Genomic DNA, 27,946 nt, shown 5'->3' with positions numbered 1-27,946 from the left:
TATATATATATCAGTGACGTGCGGTGAGGTTCATGGCTGGTGCGGCACTGACTTCATCACAGTCAGATTTACAAACATATGAACCCTAAAGAGTATATTATTCACCATTTGATTGGCAGCAGTTAGCGGGTTATGTTTAAAAGCTCATACCAGCATTCTTTACACATACAAACTGTAGCACACAAAAAAGCACATTTAATAAAAAAAATGTTATTATGGTCTTACCTTTACTTATAAATGAAGTCCATGCGCCGCTCCTGAATAAAAGCATCGATAACTTGTTTATAGAAGTCTTCCTTATCTTTCTTCAGTTTTAAAAGTCTCTCTGTCTCGATGGAGATCTTCCTTTAATTATTACCTCCTGCTTCTATTGATATATATATATATATATATATATATATGTATAAAAATGAATAAATGGGTTGTACTTGTATAGCGCTTTTCTACCTTCAAGGTACTCAAAGTATATATATATATATATATATACATATGTATATGAAGACCTCCTATGAAGAACATGAACAAAGGACCCAGATTTCCCTCGCCTGGACGCGGGTCACGAGGGCCCCCCTCTGGAGCCAGGCCCGGAGGTGGGGCACGATGGCGAGTGCCTGGTGGCCGGGCCTGTCCCCATGGGGCCCGGCCGGGCACAGCCCGAAGAGGCAACGTGGGTCCCCCCTCCAATGGGCTCACCACCCATAGCAGGGGCCATAGAGGTCGAGTGCAGTGTGAGCTGGGCGGCAGCCGAAGGCAGGGCACTTGGCGGTCCGATCCTCGGCTACATAAGCTAGCTCTTTGGACGTGGAACGTCACCTCGCTGAAGGGGAAGGAGCCTGAGCTAGAGCGTGAGGTGGAGAAGTTCCGACTAGTTGGAGTTCAACCCAGTGGACGAGAGGGTAGCCTCCCTCCGCTTTCGGGTGGGGGGGACGGGTCCTGACTGTTGTTTGCGCTTACGCGCCAAACGGCAGCTCAGAGTACCCACCCTTTTTGGATTCGCTTGAGGCAGTACTGGAGAGTGCTCCCCCGGATGATTCCCTCGTTCTAGTGGGTGACTTCAACGCTCATGTTGGCAACGACAGTGAAACCTGGAGAGGCATGATTGGGAAGAATGTCTGCCCGGATCTGAACCCGAGGGGTGTTTTGTTATTGGACTTTTGTGCTCGTCACAGATTGTCAATAACAAACACCATGTTCAAACAAAAGGGTGTCCATATGTGCACTTGGCACCAGGACACCCTAGGCCGCAGTTCCATGATCGACTTTGTAGTTGTGTCATCGGATTTGCGGTCTCATGTTTTGGACACTCGGGTGAAGAGAGGGGCGGAGCTTTCTACGGTGAGTTGGCTGCGATGGTGGGGGAGGATGCCGGACGGACATGGCAGGCCCAAACGCATTGTGATGGTTTGCTGGGAACGCCTGGCAGAGTCTCCTGTCAGAGAGAGTTTCAATTCCCACCTCCGGAAGAACTTTGAACATGTCACGAGGGAGGCGCTGGACATTGAGTCCGAGTGGACGATGTTCCGTGCCTCTATTGTCGAGGCGGCCGATTGGAGCAGTGGCCGCAAGGTGCTTGGTGCCTGTCGTGGCGGTAATCCTAGAACCCGCTGGTGGACATCAGCGGTAAGGGATGCCGTCCAGCTGAAGAAAGAGTCCTATCGGGCTCTTTTGGCTCATAGGACTCCGGAGGCAGCAGACAGGTACCGACAGGCCAAGCGGTGTGCGACTTCAGCGGTCGCGGAGGCAAAAACTCGGACATGGGAGAAGTTCGGGGAAGCCATGGAAAACGACTACCGGGCGGCTTCGAAGCGATTCTGGACCACCATCCGCCGCCTCAGGAAGGGGAAGCAGTGCAATGTCAACACCGTGTATGGTGGGGATGGTGTTCTGCTGACCTCGACTGCGGATGTTGTGGATCGGTGGTATATAAGTATGTATGAGTGATTTTTGAGCACATGCAACAATACCATGATAATAATGATAACCGTGATAATTTTGGTGACTATAATCGTGATATAAAATGTTCATATCGTTACATCCCTTTTCTATTTAGATCAATGATGGCAACTAATACTGGCTGGCACTTCACAGTCAAACGACACAGCAGTTTAATCAGTCACATGTTTTTATCTTAAAGGTGCCATATGTAATAATTTAATGTCAAGTCATCATTAAATGGCCCTGATACGTCAAAAGGCATTAATAAATGATGTTCTTTTCGAATACCTTTATAACTGATAACGGTAGTTCAGCCGGGATATGCTCATTTCAAAATTAGATGTACAGCCCAGAAGTCTTATTATTGTTTTTGTTTTGATGCCCCGCCCTCCACCGTTTGACCAATTATAAAGTCAGTGAGTGTGTCACATCCAGGTTGCCATTTATGCACCGCCATCTTCGTCGAGCTACTGCCATTGGTAAAGTTACTAAACATGTCAGACCTTAGTAAATCTAAAAGACGTCGTTACGATTCTCAACTTATTCATGACAAAGCCAGGAACAAAACGAGGAATTGTATCAGGGATGCCTTTGAAAGATGGAGACAATTGAAGGCGTAGAAGATTTTTTAATCTGACGCTAAACTTGCTATTTTCCTCTTTGCTAGATAAGTCAGGCATTTATGTTTTGTTATTACTTATAATAAATTAAAATGGACATTTCGTATGTAAACTATATTGTCCAATACAGTCTATGATCTTGTCTAACAAAGCTAGTATGTTCCTGCAACGAATGCTTAGGAGCAAAGCACCATCACACTAGTGTAATGCTTACTTAATGTCAATGACACATCGACATATCGGCTAACGGGGGAAATATATGCCTGTTAGCCTATATGTCGATGTGTCATCCAACTGACAGGGAAATGTATATTTTCGACAAATAAAACCTATGTGGATATGGGTAGTGTCGGTGCCTATTTCCTTCTCAATATGCTGATACGCTGAGGAAATGGGTTCCAACATTAGCACGGCTAATTGCGGTTTCTGGTACTGTATGTGCATCAGGCACATATGGGGTGGTATTTGCTTGGCACAATATAATGCATTACATGTAATGATTTTGTACTTTGTGTATTGACATAGTAGTAGGCTATATGATTTATGCATAACGTGGTTTTTGCGTAACGTAGATTGGCTCATAGAATCGCACTCTGCACTGAAAGATGGTGATGTGTGTACATGGAAGAGAATGCAGTGCGTCAGGTTGGATGCAACATGGAGTTATGCTGAACGAAATGTGGCGGTCATTTTACTGTTGGCCTTGGCTTGCCATCAAAGTAGGACTATGCGATATATAATATATTATACATTACTATGTATAATTATTTCGATGGTGGTCCGTGCGGTCAAACTAGACATTTTAGCAGGGTAATGCCAACAATCTTTCCCGACTACCGACGGAAATTTTGCTGCGCAACTTTACAAATACATTTGGCTCATTGACATCTGTAAAATGTGGCATAATTACTTAGTAAACCATCTTGCAAGAAGCATAAAATAAAGAAACCTACAGCATAGGACTCGTCGATTGCCATTTGAAGTTCCTTGGAGTAGGATTCGGATTCGGCTGCGTACCTGGCAACCTCAGTCATGGAGAGTGGGAGGGGACTACAGAATTATGACCGAGATTGCAGTACCATTTCTGGCCACATTACTACCTATGGCACTTTTAAAGTGACACACACATCAAAGCACACAGTATCACTGCATGTGTTTCGTAATGCTTCGATGCCTCAGGATTGTTAGACCGATCACTATTGTACAGTATTGTTCTTATAAAACATGCCGTTGCACAACATGTCTTGTCAAACTATCTTCATGACATTATTTGTACTTGTCATACAGCGACCTCTTCCGTATTTAGTGCCATCTGTACTATCTTTGCAAATATTACAAATCAACACTAACTGATATTCATGTTTGCAAACAGTTGACACATGAATTGTTCAGGGTTTTGCCAGGAGTATCAAATCTGCTTCATCGCTGTAACAACCTGGCGTATGACTCATCTGCATGCGCTATAATCTAATGATCAGTGTACAGATTAGAACATGCACTCAGACCAGGATACCACAGGTGCCCTTTAACAGCTCAAGCTTTACCAATGTTTAATTTCTTACACATGTACAACAACGTCTTCCTTAATGAAGTATAAGGTGTAGTATTTTTACAGGGCAAGTGCAGTAGTACTGTGAGGCAGGTGCAGTCCGCCATAAAATCAAGACTGAGTCAGCACTTCAGCTCAGCTTTATGAGCTGCTAATTTACAATAAATTTCACCCCTTAATGGTCATAACATCGTGACTTTTACACTCCCACTGACCGACGTTGTGAATTTATCGACTGATTGAAGCAGAGGATTTTTGTAGAAGCTTCATGTGTAGCGTCTGTCATGAAGTAACATGACGATGCATTTTACTAGTTTGCTTACATTGTGTTTATCTCACATCTTCTGCTAGGTGAAACGCTTCAAAAGCTGACAGTAATAAACAATGATAATATGTATATACAGTACATACCATATTATTAGCCATGGCCATTTACCAGTAACTCAATTTCCTTATTTAACAATCACTTAATTTATGAATAACAAATAAATTTTTGTTTCTAGTAAACAAATTGTATTCTTCCAAGTTATTCTTAAGTGTATTTTATTTGATTTAATAAACATTATTACATAATATTTTGTATATATTTATTTGGGATGCCAATCATTAACCAACTCACGTTTCAATTCGATTCAGATTCTTGGGGTGAAAAGTTTCGATTCAGTATCATTTTTAGATTCAACATGATTCTAAACTCAAAACGATTCTCTCAATGTATTGCATATAAATTATATTATATTAAAATATTTTTAAAACAGGTTACAAAAGCTCCTCTTGGTTGCAGATGTATACGCACAACCAGTAAAGCCAGGAGATGGCCTAAAAACTTATTTCTAAAAGCAATTCTTGAAAATATTGAATTGATTCAGAATTGTAATTTATAAGAATTGTGATTCTGAATAGATTTTTGTACAGCATCCCTAATATTTCCTATATATTTACATCAAATAGTAAAATATGTATAGTACCGTGCTTTGCTTGCATGAATTTATTCTTGGCGGCTTGCCTTGAATAAATGTGGACCACCACAAATCCATTCGGCACTAGTTACTCGCTCAAAAATACATTTCATTATAATGGGACTGTCTCAGAATGTAGCTTGTCGTTACAACTCCGTACAGTAAATGGCACCAGTGTTGCCTTTTAGCACAGTGATGGTTCGATTCAGAATTCATTCCTGATTCAACACAATTCTACAATTTAAACCAATACTTTTAATAATGTGTATTATTTGGTATATAGGTTGTAATACATCCTTGTCAAAACAGGTTACAAAAGATTATCTTGGCTGCTGACGTACGACGTAGTATTTTTAAAAAAAGGTTATTGAACATTTTGAATTGATTCAGAATCAATATGTATAAATATCACGATTCAAATATGAATCAATGTTTTTTTTTACAGCACTCCGAATATTTAGTATATAGTTACACATAAAATAGTGAAATATATATATTTCAGTGTTTTGCATATGGTAATTTATTTGTGGCGCCTCGCTATATCTAAACCTGGGCCGCCACAAATAGTATGGTGCTACCTACTCGCTCATAAACACATTATAATGGGGCTGTTTAAGAATGTAGTTTGTCGTTACAACGCCATACAGTAGATGGCCTCGTAACCGCTGTTGTTAACACACACCTGGTCTGCCAGAGAATAGGAAGATGTAGCAGGAGGAATTAGTGTTGCCAACTTAGGCCCCTTCTACACTAAGCGACTATGTCACTATATTAGGCTAGTATTCAAACTCCTATAGATACTTTAAAAAAAAGCGACGAGCAACAATCTAGCTTATTGGAGACTCTGACATGAACGCGTGTATCGCATCGTATTGTATTACCTAGCAGCAGGCAGGGTGCTGCTTTAAGCCCTTCCCCATGTTAGAGCAGTCACAGCCTCTGGTTTGTGACATTAAATAAAACAAACAAGAAGCAACAGAAGAAAGTTAATTTGCATTTCTATTAACATATTTGTTTTTTTCATGCACATGCGTCATGGCCAGGTATGCAAATTAGACGATTACATCGTTGACTTCCCCTCACATGACAAATAGATAGCAGTCTTGCGGAAAACATTGTATAATACCACATACATACATTCATATCTAGCCTATTATGGAAAGAATTTAAGATTGTCCTAAGTAGTATTTTATCTTTCTTAGTATTTCCTGCCATCTGTCAATAAAAAAATAAATAAATTCCATGTTAATTGAAGTTCCCAAAGGGAGGTTTAAGGTACATTTTGGGGTGTGTAACAGGGAAGACCTCTGCTGTGTGTGAGCGCTGTATGTAATATCTGAGCAGCTTGTTTAGGAAGATCTAGTGATGATTCACTCCTCCCGTCCCTGAAGAGCAGCTTGCATGCATGCACCCTTCCAGAAAGACAGCTTGTGTTTCTGTAGTCACTCTATGCGTTGTGGTAGAAGTCACGGCGTGACACAGCAGAAAAAGGCGCAGTTGTAACGGCCTGCAGTGGAGGCTTGTGTGAATCATCGTCAATGGCCGAGCTGTACCTCTGAAACAAACCGAGCGTTATGAATAAGAAACATTTTGGTCTCCTTGCCTCGTTTGTTTTGTTTGATCAGGGCGCTCTAAATACTCAACATCGGTTTATGTGCCCCAGAGGGGCTGCAAGACTGATGCGTGTGGAGAGCAAATCCTGCTGATGCAGCCCTCTCTGCAGCAAGAGGGGAAGGTGGGGGCGTCAGGAGATGACATTGTGTCGGACTTAAGCGATACAGACTACAATACGTGATACGTAGATTTGCAGTATCGTGCATTCATTGCAAAAACTGTATCAGAGCAAACATATCAGTGTGTATACCGGTATATTTAGGAGTAGTCAGTGTACAGCAGTATAGATTTACTCTTCACTGAAAATGACTCAACACAATGTCGGGAGTTCCTGTTCCCCTCAATGAACCGCAGCTCCCAAGAGCCGGCCACACTCGTGCAGCCCCAGATGCTACTGTTAAATCACTATGCTCGACTGTTGCCAGATTATTTTTAAACAATTTATTTATTTATTTACAGACAGACATAGTTTTGTATTTAGTTATTGTTTCTTTTGTTAATATCAGAGTCCGTTCTGTGAAAAGGTCATCCCTAGAAGCACACAGCTTATGGACAGGGACCCACAGTTAAAATATACATCATCATATAATATACAAAATACAGTACAATACATCCATCCATCCATTTTCTACCGCTTGTCCCGTTCGGGGTCGCGGGGGTGCTGGAGCCTATCTCAGCTGCATTCGGGCGGAAGGCGGGGTACACCCTGGACAAGTCGCCACCTCATCACAGGGCCAACACAGATAGACAGAAAACATTCACACTCACATTCACACACTAGGGCCAATTTAGTGTTGCCAATCAACCTATCCCCAAAAATACAATACATTTCAAAATCTACCCACCAAATACCCATTTACAGTTTCATTTATAAACAAAAAAGGAAGCTTTATATCCACCAAATCAGACTCAATATCCTGTTATTCAAATTTGATTAAAAGGTTGCATTTTGAAGATCTGCAATAATCTCATCGTACATACAGAGGTCAAGACCAAAATTATGCGACTAATGTGAATTCCTCAAAGAGGAAGTTATTAGTCCTCAAAATTTAGCTTAATATCGCTTTTTAAAATATTTTAAAGAATGTGATTCTTTTATAGAGCTATCAATCTCATTCCAGATCATCGGGCCTCTACAGGCTATACGGAAGTTTGTACACTTCAGATGAAGATTTTTCCCTCTTAATAAAGGTTTACTTCTAGTGTTATATCTATGAGAAGTAGTGGTCACTGGAATGAGCTGGCAGAGTCTAGAATTTAATCCATATACTACGTTAGACATAATACAAGCACTGTGGAATCTGTTGCACTCCGTAAACTTCAGTAGATTGTACCCATAAAAAATAAGATTTGAGGGAGCATTAAAGTTTGCCTATGAATAATCTCCAGTTTTTTAAGATAACTGGGATACGTGTTACACCACTGTTTCCCACACATTCATTTATTTGTGGCGGCCAGCCACGAAAGAATTACGTCCGCCACAAATAGATTTTTCGGCTTTTGACTCGCTCGACCGCTCATAAAAGCAATGGGACTCTGTCTGTGAATGTTGCTTGTAGTTACAATTCCGGTGCAGTAGGTGGCGGTAGCCTACTATGCATTGTAACTCCGCCAATAGCAATTAATTCACCTGGTGGGCCAGAAGAAGAAGAAGAAGACGACGACGACGAAGTAAAAGAAAAACGAAAATACGAGGGTAAGACGTCTTGGCAAACAAGTTCAAAAGTTGTCCCAACCTGTGCAGTGTGCAGCACCGACTCGGATTTTCTTAATTTTTATTTTCGGGATTTGAATGCATTTATTTTGAAAGGACAGCTGGAGAGAGACGGGAGAGGGGGGATTGACGCGGAGCAAAGCGAATCGAACTGGGTCGCCGCAGCGGGTGCTCTACCAAGTGAGATAGGTTATAGCTGCATCGCTCGCGGCTCGTCATATAGTTAACGTTAATCCGCGATTTCACCGAGCGTTTCACTGACGGTGAGCAGCCTGACGCTGCTTCATTAACACCGCCGCTGTTTGACTCGGGGGCCGGGGCAGACGCACGCAGTAACAGTCACCTGTTACCATACCGACGAGCTAACGTGTCCAGGTTATAACCCTGTTGTCAATAAACACACGTGGAGACGGTGCTTCAGATACTGCATTAATACTGAAGCTAAATTGTCCACTGTCCACTGCAGCATGTGAATGCAATGAAAATAATAAAATCTGAGCCAACCAGCTGTTAAAATGTTGTCCAGGTTAATGTTTTGGCCATTGAAGGCCCTTCATTTCAAGATTTCAACTGTGATTGGGCTTTAAACAGGTGGCTGACCTGTTCAGATGGGTGTAACTGCTACTGGTCAAATAATGTGAAATAGCATTTAATTTTACATGTATGCAATGCCATTTAAATGTAATTATAGATCATAATAATAATTTTAGTAAGATATAAGCCATGAGCACTACACAGCCAGAAAAAAACCTAGGCAGGACAAGTAAAAATATTGGGGCAAGTAGATTTGAGAAGTCGGGCAAGTAGAAAAAAACCTTAACGTTGAACCCTGCATGTGTTGAGCTGCTGCCGCTTAAGGTTAGACGGCACCGTACATAGAGCGCTTCTGCTCGTTAGTAATAAATTCTAATGTTGGATGTTCACTCCTTCACACAGATGATGTATGCACTAATTAAAGGGGCAGAGCTTTAAGAGACATTTTAGCTTTTATATTTTATAAGATATATTTTTTGTAAGAACCACAATTAATAAATATATTTCAGTGAATAACTAATTGTTCAAATCTGTATATAAATATGTACATAAAGTGTTGTAATTATATTCCAACTCCGCGTTCTTCTTGGTCATCGCTGCTGCCGCCGCCACCCCCCACCCCCTGACCACACCACCACAAATAGATGCCTGTCCTGTGGGAAACATTGTTTAACACCATACGACATCGCAATAGTTTGTATGTGGTTCAAATAGAATCCAATACAGAATTAGGAGAGCGTTAAGAGGAAGAAAGTGCCTCAATTTTCAGAGTAGACTGACATATTTAGATGATTTATTCATTCAATATTCAATATTGCTTTTGAAATGTATAAATCCATCTATATATATACCAAGGAATGTAGTGCTCTCAACTCTCTCAAATGCTCTACCACTTATTTTAATCAGTATCCTATCAAAGTTTTTACGGCTTCTATTTGAACGAAATACATAAAAGTTTGTTTTATTTATATTTAAGGATCATTTATTTCATTTATTTAATATTATTTATCTACTTTAACTAATTCACTATTGACAATAGCTTGAAGGCTTTCAGGATTTTTGTGTGACATGAATAAATTTGTGTCAAATAATGTTTGTGTTCACCCATTTTAGTGAATTTTAAATCTGTACGGGCTGTAAATCTTTGGGAATCACACGATTCAATTCAATTCTTGGGGCTAACAATTTGATTCAGAATCGATTCTTGATTCAAAACAATTCTCGATTCAAAATGTATTTATTTTAATAACTTTGGGTGCCAGTTCTATGATTAACTACATTCCTCTATAAATAGATACAAAGCTCTGATAAAGTTCAATATTACTGAACGCCCCTAACAGCTTGCTGTGCACTGACTAAAGTATATCCATGTTTGCTTTCTATAGTGTTGTCCCTCGAAAATGTCTGCTGTGATAAAAAGTTTTTTAGAAAGTGAGGGGTGTACTCAGTCTTATGAGATATTGTTGTTAATAGGGCTGCCCCGATCCAATATTGATATTGGAAAGAAAATTAAAAAACAAGTATGGGATTATATCAGCTTCCATCTAACACCTCTGATACAGGCAGTCCTGCAATGTGTTTACTTGTGCAAAGCTGGACATATTTTAGTCAAGTTATTTACAAAAAGTAAACATGGTAGGCTATAGGCTACTAGGAGCTAGCAGCTACACAACAGATGGGCATACAATAGCACACAAGGTAGACATACGTAATAAGTGTCTTTCATTGAACAATATTGCGCTCTAAAATAGTACATTTGTCAATATGAACAAGTAACAAATATGTAAAGTTTTGTATTACTTACACATACAATGTCTCCATGGCAGATGCTTATTAGAAAGTATCCTATAACAAACGTGTCCGCATCATTCACTTTACTATGTCATGAGCTTAACTTGATGAATTACTTTGGCCACTAGGTGTCACAAAAAAAACCCCAATTATCACTCCACTTCAACTTAAAGACAGCATAAATCCATTCCAGACAGTTTATAATGAACAACTTAGTGTTTTTCATACTTACCAATGTTGTTTTTTTAACTAATTCCACTTGCTTAAGCCTTTTCTAACATTCCACTCTATAAAATAATACAAGTAAATATGATTCAGGCTGACATTATATCAGATCAATATCTGTATCAGCCATTACTCAAGGTTCCAATATTGGCACCATATTGGAAGTGAAAAAGTTGTATCGGGACACTCCTAGTTGTTATTTGGGTGTGTAATAATTTATGCATTTATTATAATATATGAATAAACATGCACACATTTTCTGACTAATTATCGTCCCCCGTCATTTTTATGACATCCTTCTAAATTGTCTGTAATTCCTACTAAATAGGCTCATCCGGAAGGATCCTTTAAGACGTGTCATGAGTGGTGCAGAGTAGACGTAAACCAAGATGCACCACACTGCCCACGTCATGATGCTCTCTTGTAATCCGACTCCCCCCAGCCCTAATCAATAATCAATACACACAGCACAGTGCAGCGTATCATAGAGAGTCACGCTGTCGTCGTTGAGCTAAAATGTGATGTAAAAAAATCAAGACGTCATTTGGTGTTTGTTGGTGGAACAAATGTTCTATGTCAGCAGTATTGTATTTACACAACAGCTCAGAGAATGCAGGGGTCAAAATATTGATCCAGTATACACACACCCATTCAGGCCTGCACACTTACAGTAAACATAGTTTACCTAAGTACTTGGATAAATATTCAAAAGTATGCCTGCATTGTATCGTCTTGTTATCAAAGCTATATTTACTGTCATGCAATGTTTTTAAGACATTTTAAAGAGACAGTTACACTAATACTAAAAAGTTTGCTGATGCTTTTTGTTTTCAAAACGAGTTGTCTTGTTTTACAAAAAAAAAACGCCCCTTGCACAGTTTCAAGAATTTGATATTTTAAATTTGTTATATGTTCTGATCAGGGTTTTATGCTGATCATCCATGACTCATGAGTGAGATCGACCGATACCAATCGCATGTATTAACTGTAATTTTTGAAAATGTATTTATGGGGAGTGCTATTGACATATCAACATAATATTTAGACTAGTTCCTTATTTTCTTTTATTACATACAATTGTTCGATCAAAACAAAGTCAATAGTGCATAGTAACTAAACAAAAGGTACTATCCATTTTAACCCTTTGGTTTTGCCCACAAAGTCCTCCTGTATTCAGGGAATCTCTAGACTCTTATTAATCTACTTATTAATTTCCTGTTGAAAATGCTTACTTTCTGCTGTAACATCAATCTACACTTCTGAAACTTTAATATACTACTACGTTCTTGCTGTTGTTTTCAAGCCAATTTAGCAGCTAGTGCAGAAATTAGCATGTCTGCTCCTGGCTTGCCCTTCTTACTCAACGTGTAACATGTTCACCCTCACCCTCCAGAGATAATGAGATACTTTAGGAAATGTAGTGTATTTGCCTCAACGGAAGTGATTATTAATAACTTAAGGGAGCGAGTTCACACTGTTTATGGAATTACACAGTAAGTTGTGAGCCGCCTGTCAGCCAAAAGACAAGGTTTTTGGCCAATCACATACTTTTTCATAAAAATCCAATACTGATCAGTGGCTGATCGATCAGCTCTGCTTTCTATAATCAATCAATCAATCAAATATTATTTCAATCAATCAATAAAAGTTTACTTATATAGCCCTTAATCACAAATGTCTCAAAGGCCTGCACAGCCAGGTGACCACAGCAATGGTTGCCGAGTGGATACAGTTAATAACGTGAGAGTCCAATCCATAGTGAGGCCAACAGTGGATCTCTTGCATGTACACAAGTCAGCAGCGCAGAGGCGTCACCAAATAATGAACAGAGGAGTGGTCCACCTTAGGTCCAGACTTGGAACAGCTAGCGCTCCTCCGTGGAAACTGATCCGTGGCCACCTAAAAACCTCTCCACGTAGGCGAGGGGGGCAGAGCAGAATAGAGAGTGGGCAGATCAACTGGTTTAAAAAATGGGTCTATTTAAAGGCTAGAGTATATAAATGAGTTTTAAGATGGGACTTAAATGCTTCTACTGAGGTATCATCTCTAATTGTTACCGGTTGGGCATTGCAGAGTACTGGATAAAATATAAAACACTCTATAGCCTGCATACCTTTTTTGGGGCTGTGGAAATGACTAATAAGCCGGAATTTTTTAAATGTAGATTTCTCAACGGAACGCAGAGTACAATACAATCAGCAAGATAGGATGGAGCTAGATCCTTTAGTATTTTATACGTAAGTAATAAAACCTTAAAGTCGCATCTTAAGTGCACAGGAAGCCAGTGCAGGTGAGCCAGTATAGGCGTAATATGATTAAACTTTCTTGTCCTTGTCAAAAGTTCAGCAGCCTCATTTTGTACCAACTGTAATCTTTTAATGGTAAACATAGGGAGACCCGAAAATAATACGTTACAGTAATCGAGACGAGACGTAATGAACGCACGAATAACAATCTCAGCGTTTTAGTAACACTCTTAATGTGCGACTCAAATGAGAGAGTTGGATCAAGGATAATACAGAGATGCTTTACCGAGTTCCTTTGTATAATTGTTTGGTTGTCAAATGGTAAAGTGGTATTATTAAATAAGTGCCGGTGTCTAGCAGGACCTATAATCAACATTTCCGTTTTCTTAGCGTTAAGATGCAAAAAGTTGCTGGACATCCATTGTTTGATTTCATTTTGACATGCCTCCAGATGACTACAATGTGGCGTGTTGGTCAGCTTTAGGGGCGTGTAGAGTCAGATGTCATCAGCATAACAGTTAGAGCTAATGCCGTATTTGCGTAAGATGTCACCTAGAGGCAGCATGTAGATACTGAACGGTGCAGGGCCAAGAACCAAACCCTTTGGAACTCCGCACGTTACCTTAACATACTCCGAGGTCACACTGTTATGGGAGACGCACTGCATCCTGTCAGTAAGATAGGATAAACCAAGAAAAAACCAAGTCTGACATAGCAACACATTTTAATACGTTCTAATAAAATGTTATGATTGACGGTATCGAAAGCAACACTAAGATCAAGTAGCAGCAACATGTCAGCATCCATAGTTCCCAATAGATCGTTAGTCTTTTTTGCAAGGGCTGTCTCTGTAGAGTAATTTGCCCTGAAACCGGACTGAAAGGGTTCACAGAGATTGTAGACGCTAAGTGTTCATTTAGCTACTGTCCCAACAATTTTTTCAAGGATTTTTGAGATCAATTGAATGTGGGACACTGGCCGGTAGTTTTCCAGGTCAGAATCCTTATTTTGAGCAGAAGATTATTAACTGCTGTTTTGAATGCTAGGGGAACAGTGACAGGGAAAACTGATAAGTTAATAATATTTAGCACTGATGGTCCTAATATTACAAACAGTTCCTTGATACGTTTCCCAGGAGGTGGGTCAAGTAAACATGTTGTTTGTTTTGTCCCATTTACGGGTCACAGGAGTTCCTCTAATGTTATTTCTTCAAAAAGAGAGAGATTATTTTGGAGAGCATTATCTGTTGTATATTTATTCGTGTCTGCATTAATAGAACCTAGTTGGGACTGGGACACGTTGTGTTTAATCTCCTTTCTAATAAGTTCAGTTTTCTTTAGTATAGAAGCACCCGGGGCCTCATCTAACTAGGGCTGCGTGGATTTCTTCCTAAAAATAGACATACGTTCAAATCTAGAAAACAGCATACGCAAGTAAAAATTCAGATGTATTGAAGTGTTAGATAAATCCAAGCACATTTATTTGTTACATCGCAATCAACTTAAAATCCGCCGGGGAGGTGTGCGTGGCTTGGCAGACCACGCCCCCTTATAGATACGCAAATCATATTGAAAGTAGCCATGTTCTTGAGCTCGACACGGTCTGACTAATCACAAGTAACTTTCTTGTGTTTAGAGCAAACACAGAGCAATTGACGTGTCTCGGAGAAATAAACAAAGGCAGAAAAAAAAGAAATGGTCGTGTAAGGAAGAAAGTGAAGAAAAAGATATTTTTTTTTGTCAGAATTGACTTTGGGAAATAAGTGCTGCACATTGTCTGAAAGGATAGTTGCTACAGAGAATCGTAAAACTTTACTGATTACCTCCAATATTAATATAAATTCTGAACAAAATACATATACCTATATATGTATTATATTTGTATATATATGTATTATGTGTGTGTGTGTGTGTATATATATATATATATATATATATATATATATATATATATATATATATATATATATATATACATACACACATATATTATATATATACATATCTATTACTCTATATATATATATATATATATATATATATATATATATATATATATATATATATATATATCTTAATGTAAATATATACATGCAAGTATATATGTGTGTATGTGTAAATATGTGTGTGTGTGTGTGTATATATATAGGTTTATATATGTATATATGTATGTGTATATATATATATATATATATATATATATGTATATATATATATATATATATATATGTATATATATATATATATATATATATATATATATATATATATGTATATACATATATGTATATATATATACAGAGGTGTGGACTCGAGTCACATGACTTGGACTCGAGTCAGACTCGAGTCATGAATTTGATGACTTTAGACTCGACTTGACAAAATGTAAAGAGACTTGCAACTCGACTTGGACTTTAACATCAATGACTTGTGACTTCACTTGGACTTGAGCCTTTTGACTTGACATGACTTGCCACTTTCCCCAAAATCCAAAGCTTAAAAAGTTATTTGGGAGCGCTCCGTATTTTTCATTTTCTTCGTCTGTGTCGATCAGCGTGTTGTTCCTGTCAGCTGGTGTGCTCTCAGTACAACAGCCAATAAAATTAGATCTACGTTGTTTGCATCACACATCATTCATCCAATCAAATTGCAGGACAACCAATGAACAAGAGTTGTCCAACAACATGCCAGTGAGAAACAATTATGTTAAAGTTGGTTTCGTTCGGGTATAAAAACTACGACTTGGTCAACAAAAAATGAATTCCATCCATCCATCCATCTTCCTCCGCTTATCCGAGGTCGGGTCGCGGGGGCAGCAGCTTAAGCAGGGAAGCCCAGACTTCCCTCTCCCCAGCCACTTCGTCCAGCTCTTCCTGTGGGACCCCGAGGCGTTCCCAGGCCAGCCGGGAGACATAGTCTTCCCAACGTGTCCTGGGTCTTCCCCGCGGCCTCCTACCGGTGGGACGTGCCCTAAACACCTCCCTAGGGAGGCGTTCGGGTGGCATCCTGACCAGATGCCCGAACCACCTCATCTGGCTCCTCTCGATGTGGAGGAGCAGCGGCTTTACTTTGAGCTCCTCCCGGATGGCAGAGCTTCTCACCCTATCTCTAAGGGAGAGCCCCGCCACCCGGCGGAGGAAACTCATTTCGGCCGCTTGTACCCGTGATCTTGTCCTTTCGGTCATAACCCAAAGCTCATGACCATAGGTGAGGATGGGAACGTAGATCGACCGGTAAATTGAGAGCTTTGCCTTCCGGCTCAGCTCCTTCTTCACCACAACGGATCGATACAGCGTCCGCATTACTGAAGACGCCGCACCGATCCGCCTGTCGATCTCACGATCCACTCTTCCCCCACTCGTGAACAAGACTCCGAGGTACTTGAACTCCTCCACTTGGGGCAAGATCTCCTCCCCAACCCGGAGATGGCACTCCACCCTTTTCCGGGCGAGAACCATGGACTCGGACTTGGAGGTGCTGATTCTCATCCCAGTCGCTTCACACTCAGCTGCGAACCGATCCAGTGAGAGCTGAAGATCCTGGCCAGATGAAGCCATCAGGACCACATCATCTGCAAAAAGCAGAGACCTAATCCTGCAGCCACCAAACCAGATCCCCTCAACGCCTTGACTGCGCCTAGAAATTCTGTCCATAAAAGTTATGAACAGAATCGGTGACAAAAGGCAGCCTTGGCGGAGTCCAACCCTCACTGGAAACGTGTCCGACTTACTACCGGCAATGCGGACCAAGCTCTGGCACTGATCATACAGGGAGCGGACTGCCACAATCAGACAGTCCGATACCCCGTACTCTCTGAGCACTCCCCACAGGACTTCCCGAGGGACACGGTCGAATGCCTTCTCCAAGTCCACAAAACACATGTAGACTGGTTGGGCAAACTCCCATGCACCCTCAAGGACCCTGCCGAGAGTATAGAGCTGGTCCACAGTTCCACGACCAGGACGAAAACCACACTGTTCCTCCTGAATCCGAGGTTCGACTATCCGGCGTAGCCTCCTCTCCAGTACACCTGAATAGACCTTACCGGGAAGGCTGAGGAGTGTGATCCCACGATAGTTAGAACACACCCTCCGGTTCCCCTTCTTAAAGAGAGGAACCACCACCCCGGTCTGCCAATCCAGAGGTACCGCCCCCGATGTCCACGCGATGCTGCAGAGTCTTGTCAACCAAGACAGCCCCACAGCATCCAGAGCCTTAAGGAACTCCGGGCGGATCTCATCTACCCCCGGGGCCTTGCCACCGAGGAGCTTTTTAACTACCTCAGCAACCTCAGCCCCAGAAATAGGAGAGCCCACCACAGACTCCCCAGGCACTGCTTCCTCATAGGAAGCAGTGCCTGGGGAAAAAAATGAATTGCCGTATGCAAATCACGCAGTTCGAATATTACAGACGGAGACGCAACAACTTCCAACTTCGTTCGACATTTGAAGTTGCTCAAAGAAGAGTAAGTTTTGAATGTAAGATAACGTTTATTGGCTAAGTAACGTGACTTTTATTTGCTGTGTAGTTAAATCAGTGAGGCTGCAAACTCACTGCTAACGTTATAACCATAGACATCTTATAAGTAGACGCAGCATGGAGCGCTACTGCCTACTGGCGCAGACGAGACGCGTGGCCGCCATCTTGGAGTGGTGATCCGCTCCACTCAGTGCAATTCATTTGGCAGGAGCAATGAACTGTCAGCGCATTTAATTAATCTTACCTCACTGAATACCACTGATTTTCACCCCCTTTTTTGTCATACGTGTAGCCATGATAACAGATACATGTTTTGGCGTGTTTTATTATTCATAGTTTGCGTAACAGTAATATAATATTCTTATACGCTATAAGTGACCAGACGTCCGAGATCAAAACTGGGAATATAATCCCAGAGAAGGGGGAAAAAATGGTAAGCTATTTTTAAGTTGAAGAAACAATATGATTAGGTTGTATATACATGCGTACAGGGGCGCCGAAAAGGGGGGGTAAAGGAGACGGATTCTAAGGGCCCATGATGGAGGGGGGCCCAGAGAGGCCCCTAATGATGATGAAATTATAATACAGAAAAAATAATGACACTGTGTTGGGGGCCCTGTAAAGATTCTTTTCATGGGGCCCAAAATCCCTAGCGGCGCCCCTGCATGCGTATATCCTACATAAACAATGTATGAATACATTAGATATATATATATCTTAGGGACCTTTAGACTGTATCTCTGTTGCTTCAGCAGCAGAGAGTTTATTCTGTCTTGACACTTTGTATTGATATTTTCTATTACATTCTTCCCTTAAATGATAATGTTTGCAGTGATTGTTTTATATGTATTTTTTTATGTAAGTCGCTTTGGATAAAAGCATCTGCCAAATACTTAAACATATATAAACACCTGAAAGTCTTTGTATCAGCTAAAACCACCAATCTGTTTCACTGGATTCAGAATAAAACCAAATTCTGTTTTACCCAACAATGTTAGTATTTGAATATTGTTACTTGAAGACTTATTACTGGTTACAATTATACTGTTAAGAAAGTATTGTCTTATACTTTGCCTAAAATGAGAATGCATCATAATCAGTGGCGGCTGGTGAATTTTGTTTTAGGTGGGGCTGAAAGTTTTTAAACCAAACCCCTGTAGGGGGGGGGGGGGGTCAACCCCCCCCCAGAAGATTTCTTTGTGATTTTCACATACAAATATTGAAGATCTTTGCTCCTGTGTGAATGTTGTCTGTCTATCTGTGTTGGCTCTGCGATGAGGTGGCGACTTGTCCAGGGTGTACCCCGCCTTCCGCCCGAATGTAGCTGAGATAGGCTCCAGAGCCCCCCGCGACCCCGAAGGGAATAAGCGGTAGAAAATGGATGGATGGATGGACAACCAATAGTACGTTAATGTTAAATCTTACTTGTGAAAAGTAATCCCCCGATTCCTATTTTCAACAGTCCGCTCATTTAAGCAGGAAAACGCTGAACACCATCTTTGTTTTCTACCTGTCAACTGTCAGTTTAGGCTGCTCGCCGGCTCCTCATCACCACTTCAAGATGGCGGCCAAATTGCTCACGTCACAGCAACCAATGCTGCGTCTACTTATAAGATGTCTATGGTTATAAAATCATTGCAAACATGGCAATCTGTTGCGTCCACTGCAGTTCGCTACCTTATTCATACTTTTTGTCAAGTGATTTTTTTCAAGCAGGGTTGCATGAGGTACCTATACATAACGTTACGTTAGTCAATGTATCACACACAGTAACGTAACGTTAGTCAATGTATCACACACAGTAACATTACGTTAGTCAATGTATCACACACAGTAACGTAACGTTAGACAGCGGTCAGCAGCACCGCGTATTTTAGCCACCTACAAAAAGACAAACATAGTCAAATAAAGGTCAGTTAAAATGTATACTATATTAACAATATGTGTACATATTGCATAGAGCCCTGACATCTAAAAAGTACAACTCTGTTCATTGTTATGTTCATATATTTGTTATGTTTTTCATGTGTACACACACATCAACACACATACAGTATGAGATGAGATCAATGAGATAAGGTAAGAACAGGACAGAAACTGCTGTGGAACTAGTTACAATGCAATATGCCATGGAAATACAATGTTAACACTTTTGTGCAAATAAGTACAGTTACACTTGTTTTTTCAAATGTGTTTATTCTGTAAAGGAATGAGTTACATGTTTAAAATGACTGGTTAATAGTGCTATTTTGAAGTGCAATGTCACCACTATCTTTTTCCCTGCAATTTCAAATGCACTTGTTTTAATAAATAAATACAGCGTTTTAAAAGAATACACAATCTGTGTAAATACATTAGTCTGTGGTTAAAATGATTTGAAAGGACTCGAAACTCAAAATGCAGGACTTGGGACTTGACTTGAGACTTTCCAGTCTTGACTTTGGACTTGACTCGGACTTGTCTGTCTTGACTTGGGACTTGACTCGAGACTTGAGGGCAAAGACTTGAGACTTACTTGTGACTTGCAAAGCAATGACTTGGTCCCACCTCTGTGTGTATATATATATATATATATATATATATATATATATATATATATATATATATACTGTATATATGTATGTGTTTTTTATTTATATATTTTTTTTTCAGGAACACTTATACAAACACTCTCATGTCAGATTGAATGCTAAAAACTTTACGACAGACCACCTCAAAAAACAGAATGGAATTGTAAATTTTTTTTAACCAAATGAGACACCCGGAATGTAACTGAAAATAAAGAATGTAGGATTTACAATCCTAATATATAAACGATAAAACACTGAATATTAACAACATATGACCGTCACTTCTCTTGTATTTCTCAGACCACCTCCTTGTTATACAATCAAGCGAAATGCAACAAAAATGCAACAAACAAGGCAAAATATGAACACAAACGGTAAAAAAACACCTACAATCTGATATAATATTACTTTTCTTCAGTAATAATCTGCTTCTGCGTCTGTCCCTGACACCCGCGTTTCAGGCTGGCCGCTCTGGAAACACTCTGTGGAAAAACTCTGTGGAAACAAACCTTGCCCACACTGCTTGGTGACTCGTCTGAGCGGCTGTGACGTAGATTACCGTAACAACTCGTATATCATTCAAAAGCGCAGATTCGATCAATTTCAATACTTTCTATAATTCAAGATTTACAGTAATTTGAAAAAAAACTGCACATACTATTGGCAGCTACAGTTTTGATGTTAAAGGTTTGAAACATTTAAAAAACCCAAAACCAGTGAAGTTGGCACGTTGTGTAAATCGTAAATAAAAACAGAATACAATGATTTGAAAATCCTTTTCAACTTATATTCAATTGAAAACACGGCAAAGACAAGATACTTAACATTCTAACTGGAAAACTTTATTTTTTGCAAATATTAGCTCATCTGGAATTTGATGCCCGCAACATGTTTCAAAAAAGCTGGCACAAGTGACAAAAAAGACTGAAAAAGTTGAGGAATGCTCATCAAACACTTATTCGGAACATCCAACGGGTGAACTGGCTAATTGGGAACAGGTGGGTGCCATGATTGGGTATAATGCTCAGTCATTCACAAACAAGGATGGGGTGAGGGTCACCACGTTGTGAACAAATGCGTGAGCAAATTGTCGAACAGTTTAAGAACAACATTTCTTAATGAGCTATTGCAATAATTGCAGTAATATCATCAAAAAGTTCAGATAATCTGGAGAAATCACTTTAGGTAAGCGATGATATTATGGACCTTCGATCCCACAGGTGGTACTGCATTAAAAAGTGACATCAGTGTGTAAAGGATATCTCTACATCGGCTCAGGAACACTTTAGAAAACCACTGTCAGTTACTACGGTTCGTCGCTACATCTGTAAGCGCAAGTTAAAGCTCTACTATGCAAAGCAAAAGCCATTTATCAACAACACCCAGAAACGTCGCCGGCTTCACTGGGCCCAAGCTCATCGAAGTGGAAAAGGGTTCTGTGGTCCACATTTCAAATTGTTTTAATACAGTGGTAAAAATGCCCCTGTGCCAACTTTTTGGCAATGTGTTGCTGCCATTAAGTTCTAAGTTAATGATTATTTAGAAAAAAAATTAAGGTTCTTAGTTCGAACATTAAATATCTTCTTTTTGCAGTCTATTTGCATATAAGTTGAAAAGGATTTACAAATCATTGTATTTTGTTTTTATTTACGACTTACACAACGTGCCAACTTCACTGGTTTTGGGTTTTGTATTTGGAAACATCCGGCAGGCTGAATTGAAAATCTTAATGGGCAAATTGCGCAAATTTTCTCAGGTATGTCCTACAGCGTCCATGAAAACGACATGCACTTGCATTACAGCCACTTATGTAAATGAGATGATTATATCATCCATCCCCCCAGCTTCCTGCCACAGATAGTTTGCAGTCTGAATCTGACTCTCATCTTAACGCCAAATTCTCAAGATCTTTTTTGCACCTATTTAATTTAAGATGAATCATCTCCTTAATTTGTAATCATTGGTGTTCAACAGGAGCGTAAACTGTCCAAAGTGGAGAGACAGCGCTTCAAGGAGGAGGCCGAGATGTTGAAAGGTCTTCAGCATCCCAACATTGTTAGGTTTTATGACTTCTGGGAGTCACCCCTAAAAGGCAAGAAGTGCATTGTTCTGGTGACAGAGTTGATGACCTCAGGGACGCTTAAAACGTGAGTGAATTGACATCTTGGCATCTTGTTCATGCTGCCATTGCTTCATATCATGGAATGTCTCCACGCAGCTATTTGAAGCGCTTCAAGGTGATGAAGCCTAAGGTTCTTAGGAGCTGGTGCAGACAGATCCTGAAGGGCCTCCACTTCCTCCACACCAGGACGCCGCCGATAATCCACCGAGACCTCAAGTGTGACAACATCTTCATCACGGGGCCGACAGGCTCTGTCAAAATAGGAGACTTGGGCTTGGCAACGCTGAAGAGGGCTTCCTTTGCTAAAAGTGTTATCGGTGAGCAACAACTCTACATTATGTTGTGGCACTTTAGGGCTCAAAGGTGCCATATTACACCGCTTCTTTTAACAATTGAAATCATACTTGCCAACCCTCCCGGATTTTCCGGGAGACTCCCGAAATTCAGCGCCTCTCCCGGAAACTTCCCGGGACAAATTTTCTCCCGAAATTCAGGCGGAGCTGGGGGCCTCGCCACCTCCAGCTCCATGCGGACCTGAGTGAGGACAGCCTGTTTTCACGTCTGCTTTCCCACTATATAAACAGCGTGCCTGCCCAATCACATTATAACTGTAGAATGATCGAGGGCGAGTTCTTGGTTTCTTATGTGGGTTTATTGTTAGGCAGTTTCATTAACGTCCTCCCAGCGCGGTAACAACACACAACAACAGCAGTCACGTTTTCGTCTACCGTAAAGCAGTTTGTCTGCCGTAAACAGCAATGTTGTGACACTCTTAAACAGGGCAATACTGCCATCTACTGTACATGCATATGTGACAATAACATCTACGGCTTTTAGAGAGTGCACAACTGCGCACACAACAAGGAGACGAAGCAGAAGAACGAGGGAGATACAGCCGTGGCGACGCCGACGACGAGTAAGATGAAGAAATACGCTTGTAAGTTCCAAGCCGCAGCTGCGATTGGATCTGGATAGCCTCCGGGAAGAAGTAGTGAACTACCAAGTGCTTGTCAGTGAAGATCTTCTTCAGGAAGCAAAGATTGACCGGTTTTGGGCCATGCTAGGGAGAGATGGAAGATTCCAGACTCTAGTGCATTTGATGAAAGCACTTTTGTGCTTGCCACACAGCAATGCATTATCAGAGAGGGTGTTCAGCATGGTTAGAAAAATAGTGACAGAGAATAGAACAAGGATGGACAATTCAACCCTTAACTCAACAATGAGTAGATGAGTGTTATGTGTGTGTATATGTGTAAATAAATGAACACTGAAATTCAAGTATTTCTTTTACTTATCTATATATGTATATATATATATATATATATATATATATATATATATATATATATATATATATATATATATATATATATATATATATATATATATGTATATATATATATTTAAGAAATACTTGACTTTCTGTGAATTCTAGCTATATATATATATGTATTTATTTTATTATATATATATATATATATATATAATAAAATATATAATACAATAAATATAGCTATATATAGCTATTATATATATATATATATATATATATATATATATATGTATGTATGTATGTATGTATGTATATATATGTATATATATATATGTATTTATATATATATATATATATATATATATGTATGAAATACTTGACTTGGTGAATTCTAGCTGTAAATATACTCCTCCCTTCTTAACCACGCCCCCCACCCCCCACATCCCGAAATCGGAGGTCTCAAGGTTGGCAAGTATGATTGAAATAAGTCTCAGCGGTCCCACAATAGTGTATTAGAAGTGTGTTTGCCTTAATTCTAACATTTAGACAGTTGGGAACATCCCATTTTGTGTTTGTAGCTAATGCTAATGTCTGTGGCTCCAATGCTAATGAGTTGCAGTTTGTCTCTAAGAAGTGCTAATTGTGTACTTTATTCACCTTTTTAAACGTTTTTATTTTTTGATATACACTGTAACCGTACACTTTTCCAACGTAATAGGTTCCGTGCATCACGTACCACAACGTAACAATTAGCATAGCTAAGTGCGCTACATGCTAACATTACACCAGGGGTCCACAAACATTTTGACTTGGGGGCCACATTGGGTTAAAAGAATATGGCCGGGGGCACATATCCGACAGCATGGAGACCCATACATTACGCTCTCTGTTCAATAAGCAACAACATGCTAGGTTAGCTTATTGCTTTATTCTATACGCGCAAAAAGCCCACCCACATTTTGTAAATGTATAGTTGATTGTAATGTTACTAAGACACTTTAGAATTGTTTATCAAAGATGTGAATAATTATATAAGAATTGATAAAATAGCAGTATTTGCATTGAGTTACATGCTTATATTACAGTCACATTTTAACATCATGCTACGCTAGTTTATTAGCTAAAGAAAAACAAAATGATCAAACGTACATCTCCCACTCGTTGGCAGAGCTATACTTTCTATTTTTATTTTTTTTAATAGTTCCATTTCCAAAATAATTCAATACGGGCAAAAAGCCCCCCAACATTTGAAACATTTGAATAATTATATAAAAAATAATAAAATAACAGTTTTGTGCCACTTTGCATTGAGCTACATGCTAACATTATGGTTACATTTTAACATCATGCCAGGTTAGCTTTTTAGCAGAAAACTAATAAAAAATTACCAAATTTACAACACCCGCTAGTTGGCAGAACGCTGCAGTTTATTTTTATTTATTTTTTGAAAATAGTTAATGTCCAAAATTATTCAATATATGGGCAAAAAAAAGACAAACCACATTTTTAAAGTTATAGTTGATTGTAACGTTACTATGATGCTTTAGAATGGTTCACCAAGGATATAAATAGTTAATGAATTACAAAATAACATCCACTTTGAGTTTAAGTTAAAGTACCAATGATTGTCACACACACTAGGTGTGGTGAGATTACCCTCTGCATTTGGCCCATCACCCTCACCCCCTGGGAGGTGAGGGGAGCAGTGAGCAGCAGCGGTGGCCCCACCCGAGAATCATTTTTTGGGATTTTACCCCTAATTCCAACCCTTGATGCTGAGTGCCAAGCAGGGAGGTAATGGGTCCCATTTTTATAGTCTTTGGTATGACTCGGCTAGGGTTTGAACTCACGACCTACCGATATCAGGGCGGACACTCTAACCACTAGGCCACTGAGTAGGTGCTATTGCTAACATTGTGGTCACATTTCATGTTAGGTTAGCATATCCGCTCAAGAAAAATAAAACGATTAAATGTACAGATACCACATCTGAGATTTATTTTGAGATGTATAGTGCAGGGGTTGGCAACCGAAAATGTTGAAAGCCATATTGGACCACAAATACAAAAAGATAATCGGTCTGGAGCTGCTTATATAAGTGTTATAATGATGGCAACACATGATGTAAGTGGCTAATCAGCTGTATTAGCCTACTATCAAAATGACTATGTGTCGCAGGCTGGCGCAAATCTTCGTTGACAGAAATGTTGAAATGTAATATTTATTCTACACATTTTTACAACATTGGAAAGCATTAGTAAATCAGAGGCTACTTAGAAGGTGAGATAACTCCTGGAAATGACTGGCTTTTAATGGCCAAAGGTATAGATGTGTGTGTCCAAGGTAAAGTAAACGTCAGGCTGTCTTCTTCTAATGGATTTATTAAAACATTTTCAAGCTGGGTAACGTTTGCTGTGGTCTGGAACAACATGGCACACAAACAACTATCAGAAATGCAGCCAATATTACATACAGATAATGTGTCATGAAACATGAAAACATTAACTAAATACAGATAAGGACATTAAATGAGTTCAAATATAGCTACAAATGAGGCATAATAGATAGATAGATAGTACTTTATTGATTCCTTCAGGAGAGTTCCCTCAGGAAAATAAAAATTCCAGCAGCAGTGTACAAAATTGAGATGAAATTTAAAAAGTAAAAAGTAAATAATGGGGGTATAAATGGAAACAAAATAGAAAAATATTACAATAAGAATAATAATAAAAAGCAACAATGAGAATAAAAATATAACAGTAAAATAAGAATATAACAAGAGAAACTAGGCCGTAGTGACCATGTTATGAAAATGTATTGCGCTGTTATTGTTTTGCATCCCCTATCATCCTAGTACCCCCCCGTTTAATGATGCAATGTGTATATACAGATAGCCTACATAGCATGTTAGCATCGATTAGCTTGCAGTCATGCACTGACCAAATATGCCTGACTAGTATTCGACACAAAACGATCAACAAAGCTCACCTTTGTGCATTCGCACATCATAAAATGTTTGGTGGACAAAATGCTGTGGCAGCGTCGGAGAAAGTTGTACATGTAAACAAACTGTTGAGTCACAGCCCACACAATGGTGCGTTCAAGGGCCGCTGAATTTAGTAGGACAAAACGGCACTCGCCAAATACTCTCATCAGTGAAGCATAAACACAAACATATTAAACAATAGTTTTTCTAACAATTAGGAATGTTTGTGTCGTGTTTCTCCTACAGAAACCATATTACAACAAAAAACATTTTCACCCCTTTTTTTTTCCCATTTCCATACATTTTTGAAAAAACTCAATGGAGCCACCAGGGCGTCGCTAAAGAGCCGCATGTGGCTCGAGTTGCTGACCCCGGTGAAGAGAAACCTTTTTCTTACTGTCGAACATCAAAAATAGGATACTTTTAATAATTAGCGGGCCATTGTCCACCTGAGACTCTATTCACATGTCACCCTGCTTTAACGGTCCAGGTACACCAGAGTTCATGGCACCAGAGATGTACGAGGAGCACTATGACGAGTCCGTGGATGTCTACGCTTTCGGCATGTGCATGCTGGAGATGGCCACGTCAGAATATCCCTACTCTGAGTGCCAGAACGCCGCCCAAATCTACCGCAAAGTCACCAGTGTGAGTTTACACTCCAAGGTCTTCTTTAAGCCATGAAATTAACTACTTTTAAATTACCCTCATATATATTAGTACAGCGGAGCAAAAAAAGTAATTGTTCAACATCCATTATAAATTCCAAATAATGGAAATAAAGATCATCTGTTCCAGTGTCAAACTTTTTAACAAAAACTTTTTTGAATGTGGGCTGTTTACAAAAAAGTCAAAGAAAAAGTAAAACGCATACATATATTGAATTTTTTCTTTTGATGTATTATTCAAAAAAAGCAAATAAGCTGGTGTGAAAAGATTCTCCCCCCATTTTTCGAACCTCAGCTTTTAGTAAAAAGTTGATTTTACATATATTTTTTAGAATGTGAGTCTGATAACAAAAAACAAAGAACAAGCAAAACACTTGCACTTATTAAATCATTTGACATATTTAAAAAAAAACAAAAAAACAAATAAGCTGGGGTAAAAGGAGTTTTCACCCATTTTTTTCACATTCGTGTTCAAATAAAAAAAATGCTTTCCATACAATTTTTTAAACTGTGAGTCTACTTACAAAAAAGCCAAATAAAAAGCAAAACACATGCACATATTAAATAATTTAATGGATTTGAAAAATGTATAAAATAAGCTGGCATGAAATAACGTTTTGTGCCATTCTTTTTTTTTTAATAAAAAGCTTTCAGTTTTTGGA

General features: G+C 39.5%; 1 protein-coding gene across 5 annotated transcripts in view; it reads left to right on the top strand.

Moving 5' to 3' along the window:
* Positions 1–27,946, top strand: part of wnk2 (WNK lysine deficient protein kinase 2) — a 109,568-nt gene that overhangs the window by 2,014 nt on the left and 79,608 nt on the right. For all 5 annotated transcript variants that reach the window (XM_061932313.2, XM_061932311.2, XM_061932310.2 and 2 more), the window contains exons 2-4: positions 22,210–22,382; positions 22,454–22,674; positions 27,107–27,264. In XM_061932313.2, the coding sequence (XP_061788297.2) occupies positions 22,210–22,382; positions 22,454–22,674; positions 27,107–27,264 (552 nt within the window). The remainder of the gene's footprint in view (positions 1–22,209; positions 22,383–22,453; positions 22,675–27,106; positions 27,265–27,946) is intronic.

The sequence above is a fragment of the Nerophis lumbriciformis genome, linkage group LG38 (assembly GCF_033978685.3).
Source record: "Nerophis lumbriciformis linkage group LG38, RoL_Nlum_v2.1, whole genome shotgun sequence".
Lineage (NCBI taxonomy): Eukaryota > Metazoa > Chordata > Actinopteri > Syngnathiformes > Syngnathidae > Nerophis > Nerophis lumbriciformis.
The sequence above is the reverse complement of the archived record's forward strand: the minus strand, read 5'-3'. Positions and strand labels throughout refer to the sequence as shown.